The 23,680-nt window shown below is 40.9% G+C and overlaps 1 protein-coding gene across 5 annotated transcripts in view; it reads right to left on the bottom strand.

The window, feature by feature from the left end:
* Nucleotides 1-23,680, bottom strand: part of EVC2 (EvC ciliary complex subunit 2) — a 162,310-nt gene that overhangs the window by 21,535 nt on the left and 117,095 nt on the right. For 4 of the 5 annotated variants that reach the window (XM_074951693.1, XM_074951692.1, XM_074951691.1 and 1 more), the window contains exons 16-19: nt 22,213-22,335; nt 7,955-8,182; nt 3,654-3,865; nt 1,301-1,388 (exon numbers count right to left, since the gene is read on the bottom strand). In XM_074951693.1, coding sequence (XP_074807794.1) covers nt 1,301-1,388; nt 3,654-3,865; nt 7,955-8,182; nt 22,213-22,335 — 651 coding nt within the window. The remainder of the gene's footprint in view (nt 1-1,300; nt 1,389-3,653; nt 3,866-7,954; nt 8,183-22,212; nt 22,336-23,680) is intronic. The other variant, XM_074951694.1, reaches the window with a different exon arrangement.

A 23,680-nucleotide genomic window follows, 5' to 3' on the forward strand; every position in this document is an offset into this window, starting at 1 on the left:
ACTAAGACTTTGTCTACACCAGCACTTTTATTGGTAAAACATTTGTTGGTCAGGGGTGTGCAAAACACACGAGCCTGACCGACATAAGTTTCACCACCAAAAGCATCGGTGTGGACAGTGCTATGTCGGTGGGAGAGCATCTCCGGCCAACATAGCTATCGCCGCTTGTTGGGTCTGTAGTGTAGACATAGTCAAAGACACACAAAACAACTTAGTAAAAAAAAACAGACAGGTTATCTGGTATGTTGTCATCATCATAACAATGTTTATCCTTTGCTAAGTAATCAACAGTTGATATACTATTCTGTTAATTCACAGATGAAGTGGACAATATAACCTGCATCATGGTGGTGAATAAGTGACTTAAGTCCCAAAGAACTGTAAGTAAAAAGACAGCAAGTCTTTCTTGGAGGAAAAATTTGGAAGGGAGATAATATGGCTGAGACTTTACGTATTTGAACGTGGATTATGAAATTTGTTTCTTTAACTCTAAAGAGATAATAGTTAAAGGGACATTGCCAAAGTCCGGGCTCCTAAAAATACAGCTATTTTGTTAAACTTTTTACTTTCAGGAGCCCATTGGTTTTTTTTTAAATTGGTTTAAATAATCTGTTGTGTATGTGAAAGATTACGGAGTGAGAGCCCTGGAGGCTGTCTTTTCTGTGGATTAAGAACAACACAGGTAGTAAAACTGCCAAATTTCATAGCACTGCCCAGATGCCTCAGTCATGGCCTGGAGGGAAAACCTCTGAGTGAGGGACAATAGTTCATTTTTCCATGCCATTTAAGCTCAGACAGCCAACAGGGGTGATGAATAGTGTTAGCTGAAGATGTGGTTTTGTGATGTCGCCACTTGTTTATTTCTTCTTAAATGACTGTGTGTGAGCATGTGCGTGTATATATATATATATATATATATATATAAAAAGAGAGAGAGCATGGTGTTTATTAATGTTCATAATACTGTTGGAGAATATTCACATCTCTATATGTGTACATATACATTTTTCAATATAAATATTCTCTAGCAGCATCAGAAACCTAAACAACAGCATTGTTCTAACACATGAAAACCAGAAAGTGAAACTGTCCATACACAAGTAACTCACCAGACAATTTTCACTGTCCAAACTGAGTGAAATGCAAATTGCATACAGACATGATAAACAATGGAAAATATTTACTATTGAGCACAGTGTTTACTATTATGATCTCAGAGAAATTAGTCTTTTTGTTCACTTAACTGATTTCCAGATACAGCAGAGATAAAAAGTGGGAAATCAGTTAAATACACCCTTACCTGGCTGTAAAGTGCCAAAAATGTATCCATTTCTATATTCTCCAGAAGATCTTCAAGCACAACATCATTCCATTGCTCTTCTCGTAAGCTGAAGGGAAAGATGAAATTAGTATTATTTTCCCAGGCATAGTATTTAATGTGATAAGAAATCAACGTCCAAAATTCATCCATTCAGAAAACATTTTACTGGTAGATTTTGTTAAAAGCTTTACCGCACACCTCTTTAAACAAACTAAGAACACCACAATTCTTCCACTTTTCTTCAAGAGCCAGACCCTGCTGTGTTACTGTTCAACATATCTGATGACACCAAGGCATCTCATGTGTTTTGTTGTGGCTGCATATTCCAATCTACAAGGAGCAAGGTAACGAACAAATGTTGCATGGGAATGAGTAGACTCCTGCTGAAGACTTGGCATGAAGCTTGGCCCATTTTTCTATCAGTTTTCACGTCTGTCTTAAAGTATTTACAACCTTTAGCGATAGTTTCTTTCCATTCAAGTCCGTCTTTGGCTGTGTCTTCTATGTTCCCTATATTTATGCCGCATGAGTTGAGATTCTACTGAAAGTTTTTATGTTGACAACTCTTCCTGTGGTTTCTGAGTTTCAGCTCACTACAGAAGATGTTTTTCAGGAGTCTATCAGCACCTACTCTGATAACATTACCTGTTCATCTAAGCTGGGCTTTAATAATCACTACCTCAATGCTGGTTGTTTTCGCTCTTTCAAGGGTGTTAATGTTTGACACTTTGCCTTTCCAGCAGATCTTCAGAACAGAGCAAAGAAAGTGACATCTTTAAGACTCTTATCAGAGCCTGTACACCAACTATGAGCAGCACAGGGGAAACAGAAGACAATCTGTTCTGATTTGGATGACAATCAAATTTATACCCAGTGAAGACAATCTTCTACTTCTGGGAGACTTTAATGCTGGAACTGAAGAAGAAATGAGACTTGGAGTGGTGTAATAAAAAACAGAGTCAGAAAAATGAAGAGCAATAGTCTCCTGCTGCTCAGCAAGTGTGCAGAGCATGAGTTACAAAACTCAGATCTGAAACATCTTCAACACACGCAGATAGCTGATTCCCCTCTCCCTCTGTGGCCTTTTCAAAGCTCACACACACTACTTATCAGGTTGTGAGTTTTCTCAGGCTAAGAGTTGCTCACTCATAACGGATTATTTTCTTTTTTCAGACGCAAGCCTAAAGACAATTTTTAATCTTTCTAAGTCATTTGGAACTGGGTTGGACACTTTTTGCCTCCACCAAGTTTTAAAGTTAGATTGCTCTATTTACTGTTTCTTTAAAGGGCCTGCTGACTGGTTTGCTTGGACTTCTGGGGCTGGAGGGAGAGTAATGACCTACCTACCTACTTATTTTCCCCAGTCTTCTGCAGCAAGACACAGAAACATTCCTCTAGAGCCCACTGTGGTCTGGCCCTTTAAAATTAAAATAGCTCTGGGGATTCACATACCCCAGGCTGCAAAGGACCCAATCTGAAATTCTTGATCCAGAAGTCAGAGGACAGGACTCCTTTTGAAGCCTGTCAATGCCACTCCTTACAAATCAGTCCAAGTGACACCTACTTAGTAATGCAAAGCTCTCTCTCATAGTGCGACATGAAACTTAAATCATGTGTGTGTCTGCAGGTCTCTGTGATTCATACAGATATTATTTTATTTTGCAAAATCTCACCCAGTTTGCTTTGTGACAGTTTTGTCGAGATGGCTATTACCACATAAAAAATATAAAAAAACTTTTACATTTTTGTTGCAGAAACATCTTTACTTTAAAAGATGGTGGTTTTGCTCATGGTGGTAACTAAAAATGGCCTCTTTCACTAGAACAATTTGATTATCTAAGCAACACTCATAACAGAAAAGTATGTTCAATGTGCAGCAAAATGGATTCAGGGTGGTGGTGGAATTGAAATTCAAGTGGCTTGCATTTGATTGGAAACATTTTCCCAGAGACTATGGCTTTCATTCTGTTTTCTTGAGCCTGACTGAACTGGAACCAACCCTGGTCTCCTGCTTGATAATGTGGGGTATTAGCATTAGCCCACTGGTTGATCCCAGAGAGACTGATTGTAAGGTAAGGCTCTGCATTTCAAATACATTTTTACAGTCAACAGATTTATTATTATTGAATGGGTATATTGCAGTGGTGCCCAGAATTCCCCAGCAGAGAAGGGTGTTTTGTTCTTCATGAAGAGGAAAACCCTTGCCCTGAAGTGTTTACAGAATGAATGTTTAGCTTGCTGGTTCGATATGGTATGTTACATTCTCTGAAGACTGCTTGCAATGACTAAGATATAGAAAAAGGCTGTCATACTTAATACCAAAAAGCCTTACCTTTGCCGATGAAGATTTACTAATTGCTTACACTTATTCAATGCCTGATACAGCAGAGCAGACACCTGTCTCTCTGCATTCATTTCCACAACTTCATCTGAAAATCCCAGTCCGTCTGAAGTCCATCTCTGCCTGTTCAATAGATGCTGCTGCTGAGCCGTCTCCTTATGTAACATTTCATATTCCAACTTTCTGTCAAGTTCTTCAATCTCCTAGAGTTTGAAAATGTACAATGATAAGAACAATTCACAATTCACCTTGGAAGAACAATTTTCATTTGGAGTCAAGAAAAAGATGGCATCATTGGTTTGCAATATTACTTTATTCTGTTCTCATTCTTTCCAATCGCTTGTGATCACTACACTTTCCAGTTCATTGTGATGGCTTCGCTAAACATGACTAGTATGCAATGAGCATCAGAACAATGCTTAAAGATATCAGTAAATCGTTGCTGTGCTAAAGGGCAATATGTCTGAAACCTTGCAATGTAGGAGACACTTGGAATGTATAATATCCATATGGCTAAGATTGAAAGGTCAGACAGCTCTCTCATTTATAAGCAGGGTAAAATTACTGAAACACAATGTGAGAAATTCATGCAGACAGTTTTTACTTATGCTGAATCTACTACTAATACTAAATAGGTTTCAAATTGGAAAATATTTACCACTACTCAACATAACAAAATCAGAGTAACAAAACAATATCTCTACACTCAAACAAGAACCCTTCCCAGAAATTATTTAGGAGACCTAGCTTAATAGTGTCATTTAAAAAATCCTTGTCTTAACTGCATAATTAATATGAAATCAGGATAGCTGTGTGGTTAAGCCATTAGACTAGGACTAAGGAGATGGGGTTCAGTTCCTAGTTCTGCCACAGACTTCCTTTCTGACCATGGCCAAGTCACTTAAGATCTCTGTGCCTCTGTTACCGATCTGTAAAGTAGAGAAGATAAATATTTCCTTTCTCCCATCCTTTGTATGCTTTCTCTGTGAAGACTAAGATCATAAGGGCAAGGACTGTCCCTAACTAGGTGTATGTTTAGGGTGACCATATTTCCCTAGGCTGAATACTGGACACCTGGTAAAATTACTCGCATTCAAGCGAGTTCAACGGCAATCAATCAGAACTATGCAGTACAAATAGTCAAATTAACATCAAGTTGACTAAGCCCCTGTTAAAAAGAAATACTGTGTAGCTGGATTCTTTTTATTTACCTACTTATCTTTAAGGCTTTAGGGTTCACTCGGGGAGAGGTGACACACACTCCCGCATACCTCTCTCACACATGGGGGGTGACCAATTGACCCAACCCTTCCTGCCCGGCACTCTCCGCTCTCCATGCCCGTTTGGGTCCCCGGGACACCTGTCTCTCCTGGTACCTGGCGCCATATCTTCCCAAGGCAACACATGGAAAGACGCACAGGGTCACATGCCCCCCCGCCCCCCAAATTTCTGCCAGGGTTCACACCAGAATGTGGCCAGCAGCAGCCTTTTGGCACTGTGCGGGAGGGAAGAGACAGGAGCTGCTTTCAGCTGCAGGGGAGGAGGAGGTGCAGCTGCAGGGGAGGAGGAGGAGGTGCGGAAGGGATGACCTGGCCCATGTCTTTGCAGAACTCATCTCTTCTCCCTCCCCCTCCCCCTCCCCTTCCCCCTGCCCTCCATGTGGCTGGAAGCAGCTTGTCTCTTCCTGCCCGCATGCACAGTGTTGAAAGGCAGCTAACACTTCTAGGCTGCTGCTGGCCACTGACGTAACCCACCTGCCTCCATCTACAGCATGGGCAGGAAGGGTTTAAGCCCTAAGGATGCATTGTGCATCAGAGCCCAGGGAACCTGACTGCAGGGGCTTCAGCGAATCCAGCCAGAGAGGTGACTCAGCAGGGGAGGGTGCCTAGGGGACAGAACAGTTCCATGCTCCCTGGGGGCAGAAACCAGGGTGGGGTGTGCGTGTGTGAAGAGGGTGTTAAGCCTCTGCCCCAGGGGCTGCTGTGGAACCTGCAGGTTCGTGGGGGGGGGGGGGGGGGTTGAACCCACTGGAAATCGCTTCCTGACCCTCCCCCCGCCATTCCAGAGCTTAGCTGGGGGGCGGAGAGGCTTCCCCATGCCAGTGCTGTGCAGGGCTTTGGTACATGCAGCGCTGGCCAAGATCTGGCACACAGTGGGGGCTGCACTGGCGGACCAGCAGGGGGGAGCGACCGGCCCCACACGCTACATCTTCGCCCCGACACCAGCCTTGCACACCCACCCTCATTGTCAGCTACTGGACCCCTCCCCCCCGCCACACTCACCACTGGTGGGCAGGAGGCTGGTGAGCAGGGATCTGGCCAGCAGCAGGGTCTGCCAGTACTGATGGGGGTGGGGGGGGCGTGGGGGAGGGAGGTGGAGAGACAGAAAATATGGGACAATTTGCCTGTTTTTAAGAAAAAGTCAGAACATTTGCAGGAGGGCTTAAATAAAGGACTGTCCCTTTAAAAACAGGCTGTCTGGTCACCCTATCTATGTTCAGCACTTAATACAATGGGGCCCTATGCACATCTATAACACAAATAACAAATGCAGACTAACTGCTAGTGCTGGAAATAAAAACATGCTATTTGTAGAGAGATTAATGAAGTTAACGTACAGTTAACCATTAATTTGTTCTACTGAATGGTAACATCAATAGAGTTACAAGCGGTCATCTGATGTAGTGTTAGTGGTTTTTAATTAACAAGTTTCTAAGACCTTAAAAAATGTAGTGACAGGCAGGGAAGTTTATTCAGCAGGAGACAATCTATATAAACCAAGCAAAACAGGTAGCATAAGCACAAATAGTAACCAAACAAATAGTAACCAGAAACTTCCCCAATCTAGGGCTCAACCCAGCACTCACAGCCTGGATAAGAAACCCTACCTACTCTCTCTCTCTCTCCTATGTCTCCAGCAGCCCTATTTATACCCCTTCCTCTGAACACTTGTGCAAGTGCTGTAGTTAACCCTTTGTGTATTAGCAACTGGGTAGTGTCTCTGAATCCTGTTACGCTGTTGTAATTATTGTATTATTTGTATTTTTGCAGTGCCTAGGCGTCTCAGTCAAGGATGAGGACCCCATTGGGCTAGGCGCTGTACAAACACAGAACAAAAAGGAGGCCCCTACTCCAAAGAGTTTACGATATAAGTATAACATAAGAGACAGAGGGACACAGACAGACAGATGGAGAAGTACAAGGAAACAATGAAATATCATTGGTCAGCACGACAGACAGTGGTCTCAGCACAACAATGGCTTTTTTGTAGGTATCCCAGCAAAGATTTCAAAACAGGCAGTAAACCAAATGAAATTACTTTTAATGCTTTATCAGCATTGATCTTATTTCTCTTGTCACTGTACATAGCTATTACAGTTTTAATACACTGTTTCATTAAACAAACTCAGAACTAACATACTGTCACTTTAAGAAAGGCTCTCTGGAGAGGACAGTATTAAATTTTAAGTTGGAGTTTTCACAGTGATATCTGTCTAATGATGCCCTCTAGCAAAAAGGTTTAACTTTTAAAAACCCATTCTGTTTCTTCTGCTTCAGTGCTCTGCCAATTCCCACTTTGATAGTCACAAATGGGAGACAAACAAACCCACACTTCCCTATGACTATATAGCATAGAACTAAAAAAACCCAACAGGATTCTGAAACTGCCAAATCTGTAAAAATTTGACAAAAGGAAGCAAAAACTTTTTCTGAAGTTTTTGTTATTTAAACTGTGTGCACATGCACAACGAGAGAGAGCGCCAGAGATAGACTGGATATACTCTGTGTGCACAATAACTCAAGCTTATCAGATGACTGTGCAATTTATCACATAGCTCTCACTACCACAAATGTGACAAACTTTGCAAGCTGGTCATGAAAATTATTTACCAGTCTTCGCTCTAAGTTACTCCCCTGCCCTTTACTGTTTGATCAAGAGAATGAAATATTAGTTAGTTACCCATTAAAAAATATTACTTCATCTTATCAAGAGAGGCTGTGATATCAATTGGGACCTATTGGTGCTACTGTAATACAAATAATAAATAATATCTTTCTAGCTATAATATTCATATCTTCTGTTTAAACAGTATTGTAACTTTCTATCTGTATTTCTTTCACATAAAGCTTTCATATAAATGCACACACACACACCCTGCCAAAACGATATAAATAATGGGCCAAATTTTCAGCTGGTATAAATCAGCCTAGTTTGATTGCAGTCAGTGAAGCTACACAAGCTGATGATCTGGCCCATGAACAGTTTACCCTTCTCAGCACTTTGTTACTTACAGGACTATGTGCCTCTAAAATCTGGGTACATTCTGATTCTGACAGTATTTTTGATGTGCTCAATTCTTCCAGAAGCAAAGCTTGTACACTTATGATAGCGGTGTAAATCTCCAATGTTCTGGACTTCTTATCAATCTTTTGGAACTGTACAGCAGCAATGGACTCTCCAAGTTTATTCTCCCGAGAATGCAACTGATGCTCCTTTTCAAGCAGCAGCTCATTATGGACCTGGAAAATAATGAAACACCAAATGTAATAAAATCAACTAAAACCTGATAAGCTTTTCTAGGGTTTTCAAAAATATATAATTATTTGGCTGCCACACGATTGACATAATACGCAAGGAAATTATCCAGGGTGGGGGGAAGAGGAGGAGAGAGAAAAAGAACAGTCATTGCTTGCACATTACTCAACACATAAAAATATTAATTTTATTTAAAATATTTGTTTTCTTTAAAACAAAATTCAGATTTCTTAGCTACAGTGGTCATATACATAAGTTTGCCTTAGATAACATTGCCTCGGAATTTCATGTAAGTCCCACAATTCACTATACTTGGGAAAACACTGTATAATGCTGAAGTATTGGTATTTAAGGTAAGTGACAACTTTTTAAGTGCATTACTATCATTGCAGAACCTTGAAACTTTTACTGTTTCTATTGCTGTGTAGGACAGTCCCCTGTGCTCTCCCTGTCTTTTTGTCCCATCCATGGCGGTCTCTTGTATTAAATTTAAACCATAGGCTTTCTTGGGAAGGGACTGTGTTTTAGTTTAGCACAACCCTGGCCTCCCAGTGCTAGTGTAGTACAAATAATAAAAACATAAAGTAACTATTGCAGAATGGGAGACTCATAGGAGACATCTCAAAAACTTTAATATGTTTTGGATGAATTTATTGCCACCAGTGATTATGGTACCTGACTGTAGCCACGTCTGGAACCTTGAACATATTTATGTTCTTCCCCATGCCTGCATTAGCCTATGTCTGCTTCTTTGCAACACCATGTGGGATGGGATCGTTCAATTACCTTGACTTGGATTCAGTTCTCAGATGGTTACTTTTCTCCTATTTCTGCCTTACTTGAGACTAAAAAATCTCTGTGTATGTCACAGTACAGATAATGGGGAAAAAAGATCCAACGTCTAGTGGATAAAAGTATGTCAGAGAAGGTTTTTTTTCATCTAACAAGGAATGCGTTCAGAAAATACCCAAGTTTAGTAGTAATTCTGGCTATTGTGTGTGAGACAGTGATCTTGTGGTTAAAGCACAGGGAATCAAGAGATCTGAATTCTAGACCAATTTCTGCCTCAGAGTCTTCCTTTATGGTTTTGAGCAATTCACATGGGTCCAAATTTTCAAAATTGTCCACTAACTTTTGGTGCCTAGGTTTTCAGATGCACAATAGATATGGAGGCCTTGATTTTCATAGCTGCCAAAAAAATCAATTGAAGTCAGTGGGAGCTGCTCAACACCTCCAAAATCAGGAGCTTGGTATCTTAAGTCAGGAACCCAACACTTGAGGCATTTCAAATTACCAGACACTTGAATATTTGGGCCTTAATCTCTCTATGTATGTTCACCTGTCTGTAAAACAGGAATAATACATTCCTAATCCACTGATTTAATCAATCATCATCATCCAAGGACACAATTATTGCTTTTGAAGTGCTCTGAGATTCTCAGATGTAAGGCATCATAAAAGTTTCAAGTTATAAAATATTAAAGTTATTGTATTTCAAAGGAGTTTTGTTTAAAGTTAGCTAATTAATCCCAAGGTGTTTCAAATTAATATAAATCCTTCCTTCTCCCCAGTAAGACATTTTGTTGGATTATCTCCTTTTGGTGAGCCCACCACTCCTGTTAATGGGAATGGGAACTGTGTGTTAACATGCAAAGGAGTCTATGGGCCTGATCCTCAACTGGTGTACACTGGAATAGCCTGAAGCCTAGACTGAAGTCAATGGTAATTACAATTTACACCAGCTGAGGAACTGGCTCTATATCCCTAGTTATCTCTGCACTAATGAACAGAGACAAGGCATAGTTATTCTCAAACTTCATAACTATATCACCTGTCTATTTATGCTAATCATAATTATATTAAACACTATATTAACCCCATTCATTACCTTTTAAGAATAATTTAACAGACTGTCACAAGGTTTTTCAGAGCCCTAAAATGACACACAGATAATGTGATGCACATGAATTTTTCTCTGGCATTATTACTGACAAGACTGCTGTCGAGAGTGGATTGCATATCATTCAAATTTTGTTATCCAATATATAAAGCTAAATTCAAAATGTGATTTTAACCGAATCTTATTCAAGAGGATTCACGTGACATTATCTAAAATTTCTATTGAATTATATGGGATGTCCTTGAACACAAGAGGAAGAAAGTTATCTGCAGAAAATTCTTCTGACCATCATCAACTAAGCCTAGCAGTACAAAGCCCTGTTAAAGAGGCAAGGTGCATGCAACAGGTACCTTCTAGATATTATTAGCATAATTCTGCCTTAACAGACAGAAAAATGTATCTTAATCATATTATTATTCAATATAAATCTCTATCTTAAACAATAAAACAAAGCAAACATGGGGAAAATATCTGGAAAATATGAAATTGTCCCTTCCCTCCCCACAGAACCTGTAGATTCTGCAGCCCTTAGCTAGTGGCCCAGAAATGAAAAGGAGGCTTAAAATAAATGCTGCTTTCATAATTTCACAGTATTGTGGAATTTATGAGGGCCTCGATTTTGATGGTCACATGGGACCAAATATAAACTCTGGTTCTAGACTATCAGGGAAGTTTACTTTGAAATAAACTGGACTGGCTGTGGTGATACAGTGTTGTCAATTCCCATGGTTTCATTGTGAGTCTTGTGATTGTTGATGTTTTTCATTAAAAACCCAGCTCCTGGAATCCAGTGATTACATAGGAATCTAGGTTTTTATTAAAATAATACAATTTTAAATCCTCATGGTTGTGGAGAAAAGCTTGAAAAATTTACCAGAAGGAAAACAAAAAGAATGCAACATTTATTATTTTTAAAAACGGCATGATTTTGGGGCCCAGCTCATGTTTTTTGAATGCGTGGGGTTGGTACTGTTTTGTCTTTGCTTATGCCCTATATTCAGTTTACCACATTTTTCCGTGACAGGAATAGAGATGAGCTGTTTCATGATAATCTTTTTCCAACTGTGCAGTCGATACTTTCTCTGTACCTGCGTGCATCTCAAGAAGATCAGACAGTTTTGCAAAGGGGTAGCTGGAGTGTGTCAGATGTTTACAATGGTGCAGACCGCTCAACATGGGGGGGAAATTGCCAAGCTGCACAAATGCTTCTTTACAATACTGAAACACATTAAAAAAACCAAACATAACCATAGTAGGTCTCAGTACTGGCAGAGGAAGAAGCAGAGGGAAACGTCCTTCAGAGACCCCCCCCAGATACTCCTCTTGTGAAGGAGGAGACTCCAAAATGATGTTAAATGGCTCCACTGTCCACTTAGGGTATGATTACACTGCAATAAAAGATCAGCGACACGGCCGCGACTGACCCAAGTCAGTTGACTTGGGCTCGCTGGGCAATAGAATTGAAGTGTAGATATTTGGACTCGAGCCAGAGCCAGGCTCTCAGACCCTGCAGGGGGGTGGGTCGTACATATACACTGCAGTTTTTAGCCCCAAAGCCTGATTCAGCTGACCCAGACTCAGACTCTGTGCAGCAGAGTTTTTTATCGCAGTGTAGACATACCCTAAAGAATTCGCGATGGGACCTGGGCCTTTCTCCTCCAGAAGCAGACTGGACTAGGACATTGGGGGAAGTTTTTAGACTTACTTTGGAGAGGCCTTGACCAGTGAGGACAATCCAGTTTACTGAGTCCTATGGGCTGAAAAAGGACAGACATGCCCTTGCAGAGCACATCCACTGGTGTGGGAGGCCCAACAAGTAAGTCCATATTCTCAGCACCTTCCTCCTGGCAGAGCAAGGGTCTGCAGGCTGGGAATAACAGTGGCAGAGCCCTCCTGTTGTGGCTCCTGCGGTCTCCTTACACATGGTGCATGCACTATGTGGGCTTGTTTTCTACTGATCTGTTTGACTGTCTCTGCCAGAGTGGAGAAGGGAAGTAGCTCAGCAGCTGCTCTCATTCATTAAGGCAACAATCCCCCCACAATCCCCACCCCAACAATTTTTCATCTCATACATGAAGAAGGATTGGGGGCAGGAGGAACGAGTGAGTGGGAAGACTACTGCTCGCTCCTGCCCCCCAAATTATCTTGCAAAGCCAGGATGCTAAAGGCTAAAGCAGGATTGCTGAACTGCTGTGGTAGAAAATGGGAGAGAAAGTGGAAAGTACATGGGCAAACCTTGGAGCTCTATGGACAAATCTGAGCTGCCTCTGGTATCTGGAGAACAGCCCAAGTATCTCAGTCTGGGCCCAGACTTACCCGTTTCTCATTTTTATGTCTCGGTTTGTATAAGGGAGGACTCAAACAATAGAAAAGTCTGTATATTCTTTGCAGAAAGGTAAGAAACCTGTTAAAATGGAATTGAGGCCCTTTGGTCTCTGCGCAATGCTTTCCATTGAAATGCTAATAACTTTACCATTTCTTTCATATCCTCACAATTCAGCAGTTCATGAGCATTCAGAGATGTATGCTGCATTCCAGCAGCCCTGATAGGAAATCAAATAAAGATAAAAACTTCCGCAAAACATCATGCAAATCAGGACTTTGATTTAGATTATACAAGACAGCCAGTTCCACCATGAATCAGAATTTTTATCTTGTCAAAGCGAACTTCCTTTCAAAATTCAGAATGTTATTTCAAGATACTCTTACTTATGAACTAGCTGTGTAAGAAAGGCCAGGTGGCAGGACTGTGCCTTACTTCAATACCGAGGCAAAAAAATTGAACGTTTTCTTAGCATATGTCTATGCTGCAATCAGAAGTGTGGTTACAGCACATGTAGAGAGCTCTGATGTAATTAGCTCAAATAATAAGAGCAGATAAGCTGCGGCAGCATGAGTTGGGTATGTACTTGAGCAGCTAGCCTGTGCTACCACAGCTTCACTGCTATCCGTACCCATGCTAGATAGATCAAAGCTAACTCAGGTGTGTCTACATATGCTGTGGTGATGGAGTTTGAGGCCAGAAGGGACCACTAAATCAGAGCTCTGCCTGCACAGACTCTTTTCCCCACACAGCAATAAGATCCAGCACCTCTTGTGTAGTGCATGCTGGAGCGCATTTCCAGCCTTGAGTCTCCATGTGCTCCAGCTGTGCTGATGAGCTCTCCACGCAGATCAAACAGGAATTGAACCTTTAAAAGTTCCCAGGGCTCTAACAGTGGAGCGGTTGTTTCCTGTGTATCTGACTGATGTGCAGTGGAGTTGAAAGTGCTCTCCAGAGTGGTCACAGCGGAGCACTGTGGGACACCTTCTGGAGGCCAATTCATTCGAATTATACAACGCAGTGTCTACACTATCCCCATGTTGACAAGCACAATGCCTCTCGTGGAGGTGGAATACAGAAGTAGATTTTACAGGCCACTTAGGTGGGCGGAAGGGACTCGATAGTGTAGACACATACATTATTAAATCGACCTAACACAGTTTATGGCTGTGGAACTCTTTGCTAAAGGATGCTGTGAAGACCAAAACGATAACAGGGTTCAAAAAAGAGCTAGATAAATTCATGGAGGATAGGTCCATCAATGGCTATTAGCCAGGATGGGCAGGGATGGTGTCCTTAGCCTCTGTTTGCCAGAAGCTGGGAACAGGCAACAGGGGATGGATCGCTTGGTGATTACCTGGTCTGTTCATTCCCTATGGGGCACCTGACATTGGCCGCTGTCAGAAGACAGGACCCTGGGCTATATGGACCTTTGGTGTGACCCAGTATGGCCATTCTGATGCTCTTATGTTGACCTAATTTTGCAGTGTAGACTAGGCCCTAGTCTGACCTCCTGTATAGCACCATTCAGCACCTGCACATTAACCCAACTGAAATGAAACTAGAGTATTACAATTTACAGGAAACTAGAATATTATGTGCCACAGGCAGAGTATAGGAGAGACTAAGATGCACCAGAAGCCAAAGGCCCTGCAATGGCAGGGAAAGAATTATGTGACATATACCCAGATAATCCTGACAAGTGACCCGCATCCCTATGCTGAAGAGGAAGGCAAAAAAACAAACAAACAAGGTCCACCATGAAGCTGACCTAGGAAAAAATTCCTTTCCGACCCTACATATGGCTATCAGTTAGACCCTGAGCATGTGAGCAAGAACCAGCCAGCCAAGTGTCTGAGAAAAAGAGAATGTTTAGTGCCACCTCAGAGGCCCTGACCAACCCCACAATGTCCCATCTCCAGCTGTGGCCTTCTCCTAATGCTTTAGAGGAAGGAGATAAAAGAAATCCTCTCAGAATACATGGGGGTTGGGAGGGGAGGGAGAATCCCTTCCTGACCCCTGCTGGTGGCTGGCTGAAACTCTGAAGCCATAAGCTTCAGGAACAAGATTATAACCAAAAGTGATCCCTAGGGATATCGAGCCCTGCCCCTACCATCACAAATAACCACATCATACAATTACACTCAGAAATGTGTCCAGCTCGCTCTTAAAACTCATTACGTTGTTTGCCCCTACAACTCCTATTGAGAGACTGTTCCAGAACCTCACCCTTCTGATGGATAGAAACCTTCTAATATCCAGCCAGAATTTGTTCACACCCAGTTTATATCTGTTTGTTCTTGTGCGAGCATTGTCTTTTAGCTTAAATAGCTCTTCACCCTCTCTGGTATTTACTCCCCTAACTTATGTGTAGACAGCAATCATATGTCACCTCAGTCTTCTTTTTTGCTCGGCTAAACAAGCCAAGCTCTTCCAGTATCCTCTCATAAGATAGGCCCTCCATTCCCCTGATCATCCTAGTAGCTCTTTTCTGCACCTGTTCCAGTTTAAATTAATCTTTCTTGAATATGGGTACCAGAACTGTACACGGTATTCCAAGTGAGGTCTTACCAATGTCTTGTAAATGACATTAAATACTTCTCTATTGCTACTGGAAATGCCTCATACATCCTAGGATTTCATTTGCCTTTTTCACAGCTGCATTACACTGGTGGCTCCTAGTCATCCTGAGAGTGATTCACACACCCAGGTCTCTCTCCTCAATCACTTTCAACTGATGAGCCCCCCTTGTAGCAGAAATTCTTCCTATTAGATCCTAAGTGCGTGACCTTGCACTTTGTACAATTGATCTTCATCCCATTTCTGCAACTCCAATCTTCAAGGCCACCCAGAACTTCCTGTATAATGTTTTGTCCCCATCTGTATTGACAATGCCTCCCATAGTGTGTCAGCAAATTTCATAAGCATACTCCTTAATTTTTGTGTCAAGGTCATTAATAAAAATATTGAATAAGACTGGTCCCAAGACTGATCCTTGAGGAACTCCTAGTAACTTCCCTCCTGTCTGAATCAGTCTTATCTCTGATTACATTACAGACCTACCCTTAGCCCGAGCATATTGACTTGCAATGGGCTAAGTCTTTTTTGGAAAGGGTGCTGGACAAAGTACTATACTGCTGAGGATAGCTTCTATATTACCACTTTTCAGACATCAGTATTGCAATATCATAGAATATCAGGGTTGGAAGGGACCTCAGGAGGTCATCTAGTCCAACCCCCAAATGACAAGGTATTTCCAAAATGACTAATTTGGGGTGCTTCAATTTTAGGTTGCCCAGCTTGAAACAAGAGGCCAAAGGTAAAATCTTGGCCCCACTAAAGTCAGTGGGAGAACTCTAAAGTGCAGTTACAGACCAAGAACTGAGATGCAGAGAGACATTAAGGGCCAGATTTTTAAAGGTATTTAGGTGCCTAAAGAAGCAGATAGGCACATTCATACCTTTAAAAGCCTGGCCCTAAGTGACTTGCTCAAGTCACGTAGGAAGCCTGTGACAGAGCAAGGAACTGAACTATGGTCTCTGGAGTCCTAATCCAGCACGCTATCTGCTTCTGTTATGCCATCCGTTCTACATATTAGGCCAGTTCCTCAGCTGGTGTGAACTGTTGTAGCTGCACTGATGTAACTGAGCTATGACAATTTATGTAAGTTGAGGATCTGGCCCATTATTTTCTTCCAGCTTTTATGTACACGTGGAGGATACTAACCACCAGCATGCATTTTATTTTTGCAATATCTTCAAAATGAGAAAAACATGCTTGAAGCATGATTTGTTTCATATGGCACAACAGCAGTAACATTTGAGGGGTCTCTGTGGGGCAAGGAATGTCTTCAAAGAAGTTTACAGTGCATCTGTAAAAAGCTACGCAAAATTATTATGATAGAAGTATAAACACAATAGGACTAAATGTTTCCCTCTTTCTTCACAGGAAGCTCACTTTTAGATGTAGGATTTAATGAATTATACATGCATGAAGTCTGGAAGTGAATGAATGAATAAATAATGCATAGATGAATGAGTAAATGACTGATCACCATCAATACAGGTTTCAAACTCATTAAAATATTAAAATAAATAATGAATAAGCAAGAAAATACAGCTTGATAGCTCACATTCACTTTGAAGCTGAGGCAAGGATGTGAGCTCTGATAGTTGTGGAATTCGAAGGGGAAAAAAAGGTGACAGTCACTGGCAGAAATACACACACTTTTGTTGTAACTCAGTAGAAGAATCAGATGACGCAACATTCTAAGGTTTTGTTGCTCTCCACCCAGTTTGGTATATTATAGGAATTATTTTACTCAAGAACCAAAATAGCCAGAGGAAGTAGAAATTTGGATTCCACTTGCATGTTATTAAGCACCATCCTCAATAAGAAACATGTTATTGTGTAATGGGGATTCACTCAAGTGTGTTCAGCCACTTTTTATTTATGTACAGCATTATATAATTAACAACTCTCAACCAAACAAAATGTAGAGCTTGTTAGGATATAGATATTCAGGCCTGTCTGTAAAGGCCTGTACTTTAAGAATTTAGGGGTATTCTTATTACTTGGCTAGTTAGAGGTATAAAAGAAAGAATCAAAATCACTGTCTGCTGGTGTAAGGGCCTTCTCTTACTGTGACAGTTTGAGGCCCTGTGCTTAGGCTAAGGCCTTTGGCTAAGCAGCAGAGGCAGCCATAAGCCAGGAAGCGAACAGTCACATCCTCACATTCCAAACTAGTCACATTGAAAGAAGGTGCTATTGGGCTGTCCTGAATACAATCCTGTCCTGAATACAATCCTGTCCTGATAATTCCTATCACCTCCAGAGAAAGGGAAGTGCCTAGAAAATGTAAAAGAAAACTTAGTTTGATAGCACCCTGTCTGGCAAGAACTCACTTATCAATAGCTGGGATGTGAAATCCTCACTTCTGTATTGTTTTGTCATTATAGTTCCCACTTTGCTATTGTTTGTCTGTATAATCTCTGTCTGGTTCTGTGATTGCTTCTGTCTGCTGTATAATTAATTTTGCTGGGTGTAATCTAATTAAGGTGGTGGGATATAATTGGTTAGCTAATCATGTTACAATATGTTAGGATTGGTTAGTTAAATTTCAGTAGAATGATTGGTTAAGGTATAGCTAAGAATATTACTATATAAATTAGGGGCAAACAGGAAGTAAGTTGGGATTCGAAAATAAGGAAAAAGGAACTTGTATTTAAGCTTGCTTGAAGTTCACCCCAATAAACATCGAATTGTTTGCACCTTCGGACTTCGGGTATTGTTGCTCTCTGTTCATGCGAGAAGGACCAGGGAAGTGGGAGAGTGAAGGAATAAGCTCTCTAACAGAGCTATTCAGACTGGCGCTCAAAGATGTGACCATCAGCACAAATTCTTCCTTAAGAGTAACCTTCTGCCCCCTCTCAGCTTCAAAGGCCACAATCATGAAAACACTTATATATTTGCTTAATCTGAGTAATCTCACTGAAGTCAACTCATGTGTCACACTGACTTCAGTGGAAGTTGGATCAGACCCCCAATTAAATAACCCCTAGCCAAAAGCAGAGGACTATTGTAGCACTAGACAGTGAAAACAGGCATATAAAATGCTGGTTCCTACTTTAACAATCTAAAAGACTTTAAGGGCAGAATGGACCATCACGATCATGTAGTCTGACCTCTTGCACATTGCAGGCCACAGAACCTTACCCACTCACTCCTGTAATAGACCCATAACCTCTGGATGAGCTACTGAAGTCCTCAAATCATGGCTTAAAGACTTCAAGCTTCAGAGAATCCACAATTTAAACTAATTTAAACCTATAAGTGACCTGTATCCCATGCTGCAGAGGAAGGCAACCCCCCCCATCCCCCAGGGTGTTTGCCAGTGTGTCCTGGGGGAAAATTCCTTCCCAACCCCAAATATGGTGATCAGTTAGACCCTGAGCATGTGGACAAGACCCACCAGCCAGATACCTGGGAAAGTATTCTCTGTAGTAACTCAGAGCTCCCCCCACATCTAGTGTCCCACCACTGGCTGTTGGAGATATTTGCTGTTAGCAGTTGCAGATCAGCTAATGCCATTGTCAGCAATTTCATCATACCATTCCCTCCATAAACTTATCAAGCTCAGTCTTGAACCAAGTTAGTTTTTTTGCCCCCACTGCTCCCCTTGGAAGGCTGTTCCAAAACTTCACTCCTATGATGGTTAGAAATCTTTGCCTAATTTCAAACCTAAACTTGTTGATGGTCAGTTTATATCCATTTGTTCTTCTGTCCACATTGGCACTTAACTTAAATAACTCCTCTCCCTCCCTGGTATTTATCCCTCTGATGTATTTATAGAAAGCAATCAGATCTCATCTCAGCCTTCCTTTGGTTAGGCTAATCAAGCCAAGCTCTTTGAGTCTCCTCTCATAAGGTAGATTTTCCATTCCTCAGATCATTGCTGAAAATGCATCAAATTATGCGTCTTCGACATACTCTCCTGCTGCTGATTCCCTCTGCAATTTCCTAATCAACTAATGTTCTTTAAATTTAACTGAACATAAATCCAATAAAATAGGCCCTTCACTTGAAAGTGTTAACTTCCAATTTCCATATTCGTTACTGACTCTAGTTGCTACTTGTGCCGTTTCTCTCTCACTTAATTTTTACAAATAAAGGAATTGATCCTAAGATGCACTGACCATCTTTGATGAGGTCTATAATTAATATTAATTACTACTTGCAGTCCAATAGTACCAAGAGGCCCTAGTTAGGGACAGAGGCTCATCGTGCTAAAAGTTGTAAATATTTTGTGCTTGATTTCTGTACGTCCTATAGTCTTCTTGCTTATCTGCAGAACAGCACCAGACTCGTATTGGATCTCTTTTATAATGCCCCTTGCCTGTCTTTTGTCTTGTACAACTGTCACTTCCTCATGCCATGTACATGGGACAGCCTGAAAGCTGAGCAACTAAGACACAACTAGAGAAGAAAGGACATATTCTGTTTGAGTCCAACCTGGAAAACTATATAACAGATTTGCAGGCACCTCTCAGAATCAGGCCTCAAAACTCTTTCCATATCCTCCTAACACATTACCTCCTATCTATAATCCTTGCTCTCACAGCCCTCTTGGAAGACTATAAGAAAGACTATATCCCCCTGCTCCTTTCTTCTTCAGGCATCACTTCCACTCACTGAGTTCAGGAGCCTTCTGCAGTACTGAGCAGCTCAGAGCCAACTCTCTCACACAGCATTCAAATTCTCAAAAAAAGCTCAGCAGGATAGTAGGAAGTGGCAGTAGTCAATGGGAAAGTAGTAAGACTTAACATTGTTCCATTTTTACATTTCTCCCTCATCCTCCTGAACTGGTCATACAATTTTGGATGACAACAGTGAGTGAGAAGAGGAAAACCATTTATATTAAAGAAAAAAATATAAAAAATACTAATGGGTAGGAATTTGAATGAGGACCTAGACAATGAATTGCAAAGGGAAAGAATGAAAACTTTATTTATACTCACAAGATAAGGTTTTTGTTACATTTCTGGTATACTAGTGATAATATGTGATCATTTTCCTTAATAATAATCTACTCTCCTCATTGGGATAAACTAGGTGGCCTTTGGTAGCTAACATGCGGTTCAACTCAAAAGAAGACAGGCAAAGACATTACAAAAGAACTCCGGAGCGAGCCTGGTGCTGTATCTAAATTGAAATAAACTCTCCATCAATGAAATGATAAAAAGGGCTATAGAAGTTACACAAATCAAGCACATTTAGTGCCTCAAAATATTAGTGTCACATTAAAGCAGAATTTTCCATAAATAAAACATACTGCATCCAGTATTTCCTATTCTCTTGGGCCCCCTGGTAAAGGATGTACAGATTGCAGGAAATGTAATCAAACACACTACACTGTCTATCTTAAATATATGAAAACTAATCTTGATAAGGCAATCATTTAACAGATTATTATCTGTATTATTTATCTGTGGTATTCATATGACACCCGTTACTATAGTATCTCAACACCCACCTCATAATGTCTAATGCTTTTATCCTCACAACACCTCTGTGAGGTAAGGAAGTGCTATTACCTGCATTTTACAGAGGCATGGAGAGTTTAAGTAACTTGCCCACTATCACGTGGGAAGTCTCTGGCAGAGCAGGGTGCTGAATCTGGGTTGCCCAAGTTCCAGGCTAGCGCCCTAACTGCAGGACCATTCTTTCCTCCTGTCAGTATTGTTATACTTATTGTAGTAGTCTACTTTATCTTAAATTAGCGGCAGGCTCCTATCTTAATCTTCACTGTACAAAACCAAAGTAAAAGTTGGTCCCTGCCCCTCTGGCTTTACACTCTAAACTCCTGAGCCTAGCTTTCAGTGGAGCTGGAGCTATCAGAGCTTGATCCTGCTCCATTAAGTCAGTGGCAAAACTTGGGTTGAATGGACAGACAGTGGGCACTAAGGGAAATTTTTACACCACTTCTGATAGGTCTATTGTGCTAGGTAGCAGCAGCAGCATCTGTGGAAGTCATGCAGTGGGTGTGCACCTCCTGTGTGGTGTGCAACCTGCTTCACAAGGGCTCCTTGTGTGTATGCACACTGAAGAGAGTGGAACACGGGTGATTCAGAGACATGTGGAGCCTCGGGATCTGCTACAGTACAGATACTCTATTCTCTACCTGCGCTGAAGTCACAGAGGGTGAATTTTTCCTGGCACAGGGAGAATTCCTCCCCTTCATGCACCCAGTCCAACCCAGCTGTTCAGGCTGTGTTTCAGCAGGAGGATCTGAGTTTTAATGAGGGAGGATTTTGGTGATCTATGTGAAATGAGGTAATGGCCTACACTTAGTTCCCAGTGAACAGATGTTCCTATCATCATCACCGGCATCCTTGTTTCAGTAGAGAGGTCAAGGATCAAATCAGTCGGGAACCTGAATCATTCTCTCAGCCGTGAAGTGAGCTTTCTAGAGCAGAATACTTCAGGCACACTGGAGGGGCTGTGAGGGACTTGTGTTGTTATACCCTGCTCTGGCACAGATGTACTGGAGGGAGCTCTCTGGATCTTGCAGGGAGTCCCTTGTTAAAATTCTGCCACCCTGATTTCCTTGTCTCTGCCTCAGTTCATCCATATGTTGATACTCTTGAATCGTCCCTGTTGGAATAGACTTATCTATGCTGCTCCTAAAAATACTTTCAAAGAGTAAATTATTTTGCCTTTAAAATACAGCAAATGTCAAATATTTTGAAAACATTTTCCTAGAGGAAGAAACTTTCCAGGTTGCCCTATAAGCATTGTTACTGAAAGGGGTAAGCAAATTGATAGATTCCCCAGTTTCTCCAGGTTCATCTTAGTGAGTACATGCACCTCTGGAATACTGAGTTTGTCACAGGCAAGATGAGAAATTTTTCTAGAAGCTCATTGTTTGTGGCAGCTTCATCACTGTGTTCTTGTGATAAACAGGAAACACCAGTATTCAGACATGGGAATTTGCCACCTTTCACACAAACAAAATGAACTCTAAAATTTACAACTAAAATCACAAGTGATAATCTATTTTAAATGCAACATAATCTTGAAAGTCCAGGAGACAAGCACAAAAGAGAGATGAAATATTTTCCATACTTATGCATATCACAGACTTATAGACTTTAAGGCCAGAAGGGGACCATCATGATCATCTAGTCTGAGCTCCATGCCTCTCTCTGTCTTGGTCTTGAATGTATTCATAGGAAATTATTGTTATTTTGTAATTGTTGAGCATCAATGTACAGAACAACATTTACATTTACCTTGCTCAAATTTTCATCTGTAATTGGTTCGTCATAGATGTGAATTTTATCCTCCAAAGATTTTTTCAGAACATCTATCTTATTTCTATTCTTGGATCGTTGTTTTTTGATCTTGGGCTGTGGCTGTAAAAAGTCATCACATCGTTTAATATTTTTAAAACGTATATGACATTACTATGTGTTAGTATTATTACTATTATTTGTGGGCAATTCCCAAGTTAATAATACAAAACTGAAATCTTGACTTTCATGACAAAATGTTCCTTGGAAATGCATGTTCTATCTATGCCTTTCAGAGGACCCATTCAGTAATTTCAAACCAAGCCACAAAATGTGCCTAACTTTTTTTAACGCAGGGTTACATATTCATCCCTTCCATGAAAAGAAGATGCAATTGCCAAGTTGCATTATAGTAATTTTGTCCTGCTAGCATAGGAGTGACAAATTTGGTTTTACGCAAACATTTAGTGAATGCTATATGCAATGACTTGATGAAATTTTCCTCATCCTTTTTGAAAGCCATAAAAAAAGAACGAGATATCATATTCATTTAAAAATTAAATTGTTTTCAAAATGCACTGTATGAATCACAAATGGCCCATGATAATATTAAGGAGCACCCTACTACGTAATCTGATTATTGTTGACCTTTGTATTCTTTACAGGAATATAAACTGAGCATAATGTGCTCTCAGGGAAAAGATAACATCTGTTCAACTCTATGGCTCTGCAAAGTCATTTCCCTTTTGAAATACAGAGCATTTTGGAAATCATTAAGATTTTGAACTAGGCTAATTCCTAGTGCAATTAGCCTAAGTTAGTTTACATATTAAGAAAAACACAGTCAATCAAATTGCGGTCAGAGGGGAGACATATCACCCTTTGTTATAGTGCTATGACCTACAATTCATAGAAGAGACATGTTTCTTTTTCTATGGAGAAAGTTAAGGTAAAGAATTAATCTGTAGTTTATAACATTTAAGGCAATTAAGCATCCTCTACACAAAGTTAAATAACCAAATAGAAAATCTGTTACCCAATTAGCTAATACTTTTCTGGCTGGGACTGACCTCTTTACACCAACTGACCTCTTCTGAGATGAGTATTCCCTAGCTTCTGTTACATACATTAGAAAAAAATGAAAGAGTACATCCTTGGGAGAGTCATGATTCTCCTCGTGGAACGGCAAGTCTAAAAGCAAGCCACTACCCACTCTAGAACAGAAAAGGGGACCCTCAAGCTTTTCTGTTTTTAAGTGGATTGGAATGGACTTGGATTTTCCCCCAGAGAATATCTAACTGACTCAGCAGTAGAATCAGACTGAATCCCAGATGCTGAAGAAGAATGACTCAGCATTGTGGATATGTCTCCAGAGGAGTCTCACTTTGGGATATGGCGGTCCCAACAAATCTCCAGTTTCAGACTAAGGATCCAATAGGCTGGGAGCAGACAAAACACAGCTCCATTT

The sequence above is a fragment of the Natator depressus genome, chromosome 4, assembly GCF_965152275.1.
Source record: "Natator depressus isolate rNatDep1 chromosome 4, rNatDep2.hap1, whole genome shotgun sequence".
NCBI lineage: Eukaryota > Metazoa > Chordata > Testudines > Cheloniidae > Natator > Natator depressus.